This window comes from Pteropus alecto, unplaced genomic scaffold (genome assembly GCF_000325575.1).
Source record: "Pteropus alecto unplaced genomic scaffold, ASM32557v1 scaffold25, whole genome shotgun sequence".
NCBI classification, from domain to species: domain Eukaryota; kingdom Metazoa; phylum Chordata; class Mammalia; order Chiroptera; family Pteropodidae; genus Pteropus; species Pteropus alecto.
Window position 1 is genome coordinate 1,269,582 of NW_006441955.1, and position 10,978 is coordinate 1,280,559.

General features: G+C 35.3%; 1 protein-coding gene across 1 annotated transcript in view; it reads left to right on the forward strand.

Moving 5' to 3' along the window:
• CMPK1 (cytidine/uridine monophosphate kinase 1) overlaps positions 1-7,025 on the forward strand; it is a 29,139-nt gene extending 22,114 nt beyond the window's left edge. Inside the window, exons 2-5 of the mRNA XM_015595301.2 lie at positions 3,302-3,454; positions 4,682-4,758; positions 5,006-5,102; positions 6,098-7,025. Coding sequence (XP_015450787.1) covers positions 3,302-3,454; positions 4,682-4,758; positions 5,006-5,102; positions 6,098-6,139 — 369 coding nt within the window. The 3' untranslated portion in view covers positions 6,140-7,025. The remainder of the gene's footprint in view (positions 1-3,301; positions 3,455-4,681; positions 4,759-5,005; positions 5,103-6,097) is intronic.
• Positions 7,026-10,978: the final 3,953 nt, after the last annotated feature.

Sequence of the window (10,978 nt, forward strand, 5' to 3'; positions counted from 1 at the left end):
AACCCAAATTCACAGTATGGTGAACTCATTGAAAAGTACATTAAAGATGGAAGGATTGTGCCAGTTGAAATAACCATCAGTCTGTTAAAGAGGGTAAGGAGTATGAATGCCAACCAATTTAAACCAGCAAGAAAATAAGAAATTAAATCTACCTTTTTTTTTAAGTGATGAAAAAAATCAGGGTATTGAATTTCTTGCTTGTAGAAAATGGCCATGTATTTGACTTACTTTCACCTGGGAAGAAGTTGGGTAGTAGCAGGCATTCTCTGCCTTCATCTCGGATCAGCTACAGTCTAGTGGGTGACAAATACTACAGCTACAGCTCCACTTGACCCCTCCCAACATTCACACAGAGGTTCTGACAGCCACTGTTTTTGAGGAACTAGGAAACAGTTTGAACACCAAGAGAGCTGGATATCGGTTTCTTTTCATTTCTATTTCTTCTTCTTTTTCTCTTTCTCCTCCTCCTTTCCCTTTTCTGTTTTCTTATAAATTTCCTTTCCTTCCCTCCCCATCCCCCCTTCCCTTTTTCCCTCTCTCCTGTGACCTTTCCATTGTTGCTATTCCCTCAGTCTTGATATCTTCTTTTCTGGTACCTGCATCACCATCTTCATTGTGAAATGCTAAGACTAACAGCTATCAAATTAAAATATGTCCCATCTTAAAAACAGATACCTTGCATTTTCATGATAACTCTCTACTATAGATTCCCAAGACTGTAGTCATTAATAGGTATTTTCACATGTAAGAAAGAGTGAAGGAGAAATGCAACAGTGGAAACAGCAAGAAATAGTTGAAGATTGATGTGAGCATCTGGATGGAATCGGAGAAGCTTGAGGATGAGGAGTAGCTCATCACACACATTCTTGTCTCTTGTCTCAGAGATTGGAGTAACCTGCTTTCATTTCAAAGTAAATAAATCCTCTTTCCTTATTCTCTGGTTATAATGCCCTTCCTCCACCTTAGAGCTAAACATTGCGAAAGACTAGTCTACAATTTTTACGTTTTCACTTTCTACTCTTCATCCCTTTGCAGTCAGTTTCTATTGAAAACTGTTGAAACTAGTCATCTTCATCGAAACTGTTCTTGCTGATGTTCTTGCTTCTCTATCAAATCTGGGGGATATTTTTAGTCATTTTTCTTATAGAGTTTAATTCTCCTTACTGTCTTTTTGAAACTCATTCCTTTGGTTTCTGTGACACCGTTTCTTTTTTTGATTCTTTTCCCACTTCAGTAACTGCTATTTCTTAATGTCTCCTTTGATAGTTCTTCTGCAAGTTTCTTAAACCATATGCTTCTCGGGGTTTCATCCTTGGTTCTCCCCTCATTTTATTTATTTCTTGCTGGATGGTTTTAGCCATACCCAAGGCTTTCACTGCGCTATTGATGCCGAAATCCAAAGCTGTAGCACAAATCATTTTTCTGAACTCCAGACCTATATTTCTAACAAACTACTAGGCATCCGTCTGAATGTCTAACAGGTATCTCAAAATCAACATGTCACAGACTGAATGTATCATATAAAATGTGATCACCTCTATATCCTGTCCCCGTTAATGTTTCTACCATCTACCCAGCTGCCCAAGCCAGAAGTCTGGGTGCCCTCCTATATTTTTCACTTCTCCTTCTATTTCTAAATTCCATTCAGTGAGCAAATCCTTCCATTTATCTTCCTCTTAATTCTCTACTATTAGTCTTTTTTTTCTATTACCATTATCACCTTAGTTCAGATCCTCTTTTCTTCTTGACCATCACTAGAGCCTCCTCATTAGTCTTTTTTGCCTTAAACGTCCTTTTCCCCTTCTAATTCATCCTTCATGGTGCAGGGTGATTGTTTTCTAAAAGGTGATGTGAGCGTATTCTTCTGCTTAAAATCCCTCAGTGCTTCCAGAATAAAAACCAAATCTTTAGGGTAGCATAACAAGTTCTTCATTAATCTTTCCCCTACATACTTTCTATGTCATGGCTCCCACCGCTTTCTACACACATCCTAAGATTCAGCTGTACCAACTTACTTCAGATTCATCAAAGCTGTCATGCTTTCTCATTTCTGAGCCTTTATTCATTTAGTTTATACCGTCTGAAGTACTATTTCTGCTCTGCTGCCACCTCTTAGGTAAAGCTTTCTCTGAGTTTCCCGGTACTTTGTGCTTGCTTCTTCGTTTTATCCTAGCATCCTAGAACTTAGCATATTTACTTACGTATTTGTCACCCACTAGACTGTGAGCTTCCCAGGGGCCGTGACCTTGCTCCTCATGTTCCGTCAAGTAGGCCTCAAATAAATGTGTGTTGAGTAAGTAGAATATTTGTGTACCTCTTAATATATCTTTCACTACCGTAATTGGGGTAAAAATGCTATAGCAGAGGCCTAATAGTGTTCTGTGGAAGTTTTGTGAATATGAAGAAGCAAGATGCTGGGATAAAGACAGCCCTCAGAAATGAATCAGGGGTTCTGACAGCCATTGTTCTTGAGCTAGGAAACAGTTTGAACATGGAGGGGACTGGATATCGGTTTCCCTTGAAATAGAAGCTCCTCTGGCGTTTGTCAGAGTAATGCGTCTGTGCTTATGCCATCGTCGTTGGTAGTGGGTAAGGATTTGGAAATTAGAGAGCTTATCTCCTATTCACGTATTCCCACACTCTACTTAAATTCAGACTTCCATAGAGGATGGTGAAATGTGTTTCTCTTACTAACTTTCTGAATGTGTTTCCTTTGCTGCCTGTGTTTTAGAGTAGCCAGTGACATTTAGGTTTAATTAGCTTCAGTTAAAAAGAAAAATGATTCCTACACTAATAATTAATGCTAGCAATATCTTTATATTTGTCCAAAACTTTTTGCAATTAGACTTGAATTATTGCAGAGAATCTGAGTACCTATAGTAGTATACTTCCTACCACAGCAAAATGACTTGGGAAGAAGGAAGAGAAGGCAAGATAGGGTCTCTACTGACTAGAGCAAAGATATTGGTTAATGTTTATTTTTTCTTTTTTTACTGGTTATAACTTTGTGAATGTATATGTGAAAGTAATTTGTGCTTACAGAGAATTCAGAAATTACAGAAAAAAATTGTGAGTGTATGTATATAAAATGGGGTAAGGGTACATACCCATATTTCCACTCAAGGCAATTATATTAATACTTTGGATCATTTCCTTAAAGTCTTTTTTTCTATGTATCCTTCACTCTTTACATATGATTTAAAGAATAATAATAAAACAGACACCAATATATCCACCACGCAGCTTAAAAAATTGCATTTTGTTAATGTAGTGTTGACCCTAAATCTTCCTTTTCCTTTAGGAAATGGATCAGACAATGGCTGCCAATGCTCAGAAGAATAAATTCTTGATTGATGGGTTTCCAAGAAATCAAGACAACCTTCAAGGTTGGAACAAGACCATGGATGGGAAGGCAGATGTAGCTTTTGTTCTGTTTTTCGATTGTAATAATGAGGTAAGAAAGAAACGATGGTCAACTGTTAGAGAAATAAAAAGTGATTTTTTAAATTATATTTACATTTTATATTGGCAGCAGTACTTTTTTGAATTGGGACACTGGGTGGTCAGAACACCACTGTCTTGCTGTTGGAATGTTAAACACTATTTGACATCAACCTCGTGGACTTAAAATTAGCGTTATTTTCAAAATAACAAGAATTTGTTTCATTTTTCTTTGTTTTTAAGTAAGAATTGACTTGTCCAATGTTAGGTAATATTACTTAGTATGCACTATTATCAGAGAGTGTCTTGCCTTAGGATGGTTGTTTATTTGGAAAGGAAACACATTTCTGGGAAGTTGGGGAAACTTTTGGTTTTAAGGGAACATACAAGGCAGCCTGATTTGTCTTCTCAGAGTAAGATGATCTTGGAAAAAAGCAGGAAAGAGTTCTTTTTCTTTCTGGCATTTCTAGTAACATACTCAGACATGCCTTTGAATAACTAGATGAATTTCTCAGAATTATTTAATTGAAAGTCCTGACTGACACCTGTAAACTTTATTAAGTGAATGCCAACAGCCTGAAAGAATAAAAATCTGTAGTACTGCCTTGAAGGAAGTTGGTTCTTCTTAGGTTGAATTGCAGATGTGCCTCTGGTGGAGGGACTTGCTGCAGGCTTTGAGTTGTTTTAAAATGTAACTCTTTTTCCAACCCCCAAAAATATGTTTTCACTTATTCTTCAAAGTTAACTTTAGAATGTTACCACAGCTTTATAACTAAGGAATGTTTATTCACGATTAACAAGGGATAGTTTATTCAAATGCAAATATGTTGATTCTTAAATATTTAGGTATTTATGGAATTATTGAAAAGTAAGCAAAAATAGAACAAAGTTTGAGGCATGTAATTCATACCTAATAAGTTAATAATATATCCTAGATGGAACCCTACACATACAGATCTTCTTTTTATTGCGGTTTGAAAAAAAAAAATGCACAGGAAAAACTGAGTCATGAATGAATTCTTATTATACTCTGTACTTATTTAGCCTAGTTTATATAAATTGAACCACATGTTTAAATTTAAATGGACTTTGCATGTTGATTAATGAATTAGACACATTGGGTTTAATGCAGCGTTTTGTTTTTTTTTTTTAAACTTCAAACATTTTCTTTTCAGGTTAAAAGAATGACAAATTCATATCTTTTTTTAAAAAATAATTTTTCATTTATTTCTCTTTTTAGATCTGTGTTGAACGATGTCTTGAGAGGGGAAAGAGCAGTGGTAGGAGTGATGACAACAGAGAGAGCTTAGAAAAGAGGTACTGTGCAGTTTTTACACATTGCTATCTCAATCTCAGTTTGGAATTTGAGTAGCAGATTAAATACTTGTCTCATTTTGGTCAGGAAAGAAAAAAAATGTCATGCTTAAATATGTAAAATGGCTTGTGTAAGAAGGTGATAAAGGAGTCAGTTGGGTCACATCTGGTATGGTCCTCTGAGCTGTCCTATAACATGGGGGAGAATGGACGGATACTTAGAACCTTGCAATATTTGCTTCTTTGGCAGAATTCAAACATATCTTCAGTCAACAAAGCCAATTATTGACTTATATGAAGAAATGGGGAAAGTCAAGAAAATAGATGCTTCTAAATCTGTTGATGAAGTGAGTATCCCTAGCCTGCCTTAAAAATAAAAAAGTCAAGTAAAAATGTGATTTGGATAAGGGGCACAGGTTAGGAGAAATACTATGACAGATTAGTTTGCTTTTCAAGACACTAGAAACTAAATGAAAAATTAAGCCTTTTCTCTTTCTTCTTCTTTTTTTTTTTTTTGAATAGAGTTTAAAATGGGTTTTACAACTTCAAACTTGTTCTTCATAAGAAGTGGGTGGTTTATTAATTCCAAACCTCTTTTCTCAAACACTGGGAAATTGGCATTTTGAGAACTGTAATTCGGACCATAATCATTTTTTAACAATCCATAATGTGAGTAGCAAGTCATCTAGCGCAGGAGCCCCAGGCTGTCTTCATCTCTTCCATCACAGAGCACATAGCTCCAGAGGTGCAGAGTTTCCATGATTCAACACTGCTCTCTTCCTTCATGAATCAGCGGTCTCGAAACTGATTTGCAAGTGCTCGCTTTGTTAGGACATATACTAAAAAAAAAATGTGTTAGCAAGGCCTCAATGCCCAGCAGCTATTTCTAGTGCCTCTTAACTCACCTAAATCTTCTTTCTCTGGACTTTTCTATTTTATTGTATAGTTATTTTTAGTTTTGATCCATTGCCACTTTCTGTAGCGGTGAGGTAATACATCCCAAACTTAAGTGTTTTAGAATAAGATCTAGGAAAATAAGCCACTTTAGTTTACATTTTATAAAATTATTGGTAGCCAAGTAGTTTTGTTTTATCCTAAAAACAATAAAATTGCATGTGTTCATAACTTTATCTGTATTACTTATGATATTACCTTCTAAAGTAAAATTGCATGTGTTCATAACTTTATATGTATTACTTACGATGTTACCTTCTAAAGTAAAAAGAAATCATGTTTTTAATGGTCCATTTTGAAAATTAATATAATATTGATATATTTTTAAGCCATATGGTGTTTTAATAATATCTGCTTTTAAAATTATTATTATCTTTTTCCTTTACAGGTTTTTGATGAAGTTGTGAAGATTTTTGACAAAGAAGGCTAACTCTAAACCTGAAAGCATCTTTGAAATCATGCTTGAATATTGCTTTGATATAGCTGCTGTCACAATCTCTTTTTAAGGCAATTTTAATGTTTCATAATTACATCACAATTAATGGCTAGAAAGTATGTAGTAAGACAAATTAAAGTTTTTATCAGTTTTTTTTGGGGGGGGTCATAGGAATAGAGAGTGAATTCGGGTCTAACTTTATCTTAGCCATGGTGCTCACAAAACAAAGAAGGGTATTAGCTAGTTCTTGTTTTTATTCAAAAAAGATATCCCTTTTATAGTTTGTGCCTTCTGTGAGCAAAATTTTTTAGTATATATGTATCTCCCTTTAGTAATTACAACATGTTGGGATTAAGGATTCCTCATTTCCTCTTTTTCTTGCAGGTTTTAAATTTCCAACCTGTTAAGTGAATTTGTGGACCAAATTTCAAAGGAACTTTTTGTGTAGTCAGTTCTTGCACAATGTGTTCGGTAAACAAACTCATAAAATGAATTCCTAGAAGTGTTTTAGTATTTATCAAATAACTGACTATTTTCTATAGGATGGTAAGAAAAGTTAGGCTTTGTTTTACTACAGCTTGTACAAAGTTGTGTGACAGGGCATAGTCTTTGCTTCCAGGGATCGGGATGGGGGCACTGGGGGTTCAGAGCCTGGCAGAATTGTCAACCTTATTCTAACACAAATCTGAGGATAAGGGGCAAGGATCACATTTAATAACGTGTTCCTCATGCTCTATTAGTGTTATTAATAATTAAACTGATCTTAACAAAATTCCTAGCAGTGGAACCTTAACATGCATGTACTAGGTTTATGGTAAAATGGTTTTTTGGTTTGTTTGTTTTCTTGATTAAATATAAGGTTAGTATAATGTCGAAGGAATCTAATGGTTAAATTTCTCATTTGTATTTTATTTTCTTGAATACTTTTTTTTCATAGTTATTTGTTTAAGAAGATTTAAAAATCATTGCACTTTGGTCAGAAAAATAATAAATATATCTTATAAATGTTTGATTTCCTTCCTGGCTACTTTTATTCAGTAAATTCTTTTTCTTTCTCTCTTTCTCTCTTTCTCTTTCTCTTTCTTTCTCTCTCTCTCTCTCTCTCTCTCTCTCTCTCTCTCTCTCTCTCTCTCTCTCTCTCTTTCTTTCTTTCTTTCTTTTTTTTGTACCAAAAAAAATCTTTCTTTCTTTCTTTCTTCCTTCCTTCCTTCCTTCCTTCCTTCCTTCCTTCCTTCCTTCCTCCCTTCCTTCCTTCCTTCCTTCCTCCTTTCCTTTCCTTTCCTTTCCTTTCCTTTTTTCTTTTTTTCTTTTCTTTCTTTTTTTTCTTTGTTTCTTTTCTTTCTTTCACATCATATTGAAGCATGGAAAGGTACAGAATAAAAAAAGGTTATCGAGTCCAAAATAATTTTTTCTTAAATCTATTCTTCCTTTAAAAATCTGAGAAATTTGTTTTTTCCTTTCTTTCTTTTTTCTGCCATCATTAATACAAAATGGTATCCTAGGTTCCTATTATGAGATTTGTTAAAATATTTCTCATCTTCAGTATTTATACTGTTTGGTATACAGGGTTAAATCAAGCAAGGAATTTTGGCTTTGTATAATTAGATTTTATATTTAAAGTCATTGGGAATAGTGAGGACAACCTATGGATGTCTTATATTGTAATAGATTTATTTCTATGCGTGTTATGAAATTCACTTATTAATGACAAATTTTCAAAATATTCGCCATTAGAAAACAAAGTATCCATAAGTACTGTAACATATTAGCCACTAAAATTTGTATTGACATTATCTTGGTTTCTTAGAAGAGATTGTAATAAATTCTTATCTAGTGATTCAGTCCAGCCAATAGAGATTTTAGTGGTAATTTAATCAAACAGCTTTAGTATGAAGCAAGAATAAAGACTTAAGATTTTAAGCTCATTCCTACTTATAAGTGAAGAAATCTATCTATCAGATGGGGATCTAAATATTTATATTGCTATTGTGAAAGCAACCGTGAGGTTTGTAAGAAGACTGCTGAGATAAGGTACTTTGCTTCTTTTTATCAAATATCTTCTTGTGGCATTTGAAAACAAAACCAAGAAACATAGTAATTACCAAATTATGAAGCTTTGCTTTTTGTTTACTTTTTAAGTAGAAAAACATGTTGGAAATATTGAGTTTAGGAGTTAATTGAGATACATCTGACTTCACTAGCTTGGTCATTCCATTTGTTAAAGATGGAGTCAACCAAGAAGTTTTTGACTTTCTCGAAAGACCCCAGTGGAAGTCTTGGGATTTTTAAAAAAATTAACTGCATTATATTCATTCAGTGATGTTGGATATATATGAGTTATTTAGTAAATAATCCCAATAAACTTTGTGCTGTGGCTTTTGCTGTTTGCTGGTTCAGATTTCTGTTCCCTCAAGCTTATTGAAGATCAAGAAGTATCATATTTAACATGTGGGTCCTCACATAGCAAAAGCAGAGTTCAGAATCCAGGAGAATTTTCTGTTCTGTGTATTCTGTTCGTGTGTCTTGAATTAAGCAGAAAGCATGACTTTATCCCATTCCTTCAAGAAGTAATCTGGATCAAGGCACAAGTAGCCTATTTCATTACCAGCCTGCAGCATCAATTCCTTGTCTCTTTGAGGGGGAACTTGGCAGCAGGCAGTGTATCTCAGGATGCAGGGTTTTTTTTTGTGGGTTTGTGGCTTTGTCCATGTAATTTAAGTGGTTGCCTGACATTCCAGTGGTCTCTGGAGATAATAGTGGCTAGAAGTATTAGCCAGGCTGGATCAGCATCCTTTCCCTGGATGTTTGGTTCTTCATCTTCAAACACATATGAATTGCACAAGCCATAGTGCTACAGACACCTTCTCTGCCTTCCAAGAGTTTTCTATCTAAAACTAAAACTCTGATGTGGATAGACCTTCAGATGTCTTCTGTTGGATCACTTCAATCATTCTTGTATAGCCTACTGCACTTCTCCTTAGTCTACCTGCATGCCTCAACTAAATTAAATACTCCTTTATTCTAAACATTTTTTTTTTAATGAAAGGAAGCTCATTTATTGTGTACCAATAATCAATCATTCTTGTATAGCCTACTGTACTTCTCCTTAGTCTACCTGCATGCCTCAACTAAATTAAATACTCCTTTATTCTAAACATTTTTTTTTTAATGAAAGGAAGCTCATTTATTGTGTACCAAAAGAAAAAGGTAAAAATGATTCTAATCACCTATCCCTGTGATACGTACATAATCTGACTAAGTGTACGCACTCTCGTGGATCCAGGTCTGCTTTCCCTTGAATGGGTGTGGTTATCGTTATTGTGACATATTTAATTCTGGTCCTCAGTTAAGATCTGCATGTCACCATCTTTCCTATCCTGGGGAGAGCCAAAGGATTAAGTGGAATTTCTGGCTACCTCCTTATACCCCATGTCAGCCATACCGACTACAGGCTCTCACCAGGGCTCAGACTTGAATGGGATCCCTGCTGTCTTCATTCATTTGACCATAACCTACTTCTCTTGGGTCCCTCTTCTTCAAAGAGACTTTTCTTTCATGACCTTGTCCTTCTAAGACCCTGACATAAGACAAGAGGGCTTAATTATTTTGTATTATTTGCAGAGTAACAAATCAACGTTTTTCGGGGGAGGTTCTTTCAACCACAGAAAATTGTTTTCTATTTATGATGCATTTTGTAGTAACTATGCAACTTCCTAACACTGGCCTTTGACACCCTAACCAACCAGAGGAAAAGCATCTGCAGAGGTAGTACTACATTCCACCGTAATGGTAGATAATCCAGGCAAACCTTAATTAAGAACTGTCTTAATTAATGGAATCAAGCAGTTAAGCAACATACCATATAAGTAGCAGATGTATTCTCATTTGGTTGAGTAACCACACTTAGAAAGTAAAATTCAAATAAAGCCGAGTACGTGAGCTTCGGGATGCTCATATGCTATCCTATAGAGGCTTCCTGGAAGAAATATACTCTCAGTAGCTGCTTCTATAAAATTATAGGGAAAAATTGATACAGTGGACCCAAGATGGATTTCCAAGAAAACCCTTGAGTTGATTAAGTTTCCCTTGCGAGTTGGTAAACTCCTGCAGTCCTTTGAGGACTCTGAGTAGAACTGGTCCTCTCACAGGCACCTGGCTCCAGAGCTAGCAAGAAAAAGTATTGACTTAGTTTAGCAGTTAGTACGTAGAAGCACAAAGCTGTTGTGCATGGCTTACTCTAGGTTGTTCATTAGTTTTATAGAATAAGTCCTCACTTAAGTGAAATGATGTATAACGAAACCAGTTTTACCATAAGCTAATTGACATAAATGAGAAGTCTCTACAACATCCCATCAATGCTAACGATGTTGAACAAAATGTTATTTGAATAGCTGGTGTATAGAAGCATATTTCTACAAGTGGCTCCAAAGCAGCTTCAAGAACTTGGCCAGAGATCTATGATCTTGACAAGGCTGTATCAAAATGGCCTTGTTAAAATGTACACCTTTTTTCTTTTTAATTACCAGGTAATGTGCATGATAGGCACCACCATTATTTTATCCTCAACTGGGATAGTGGTCAAGATGGGCACATTATTTACATTATTTGGTGGAGACAGGTGGGAGGTGGGCGAGGGAGAATGCTAAAGTTTAATGACTAACTTTAAGATTGGGTCACAATATTCCCATGTCAAGATGACCAAGTTAAAACAGCTGCATCAAAATCTCTCTGGCGTCAAGTGCTATGTCAGAATGCCTGTGTCATATCCAGTATCCAGCATGATCGAGCAAAGACTATCTGTATTTCTTCCTCTATTAAGGGCCTTTATTTCTG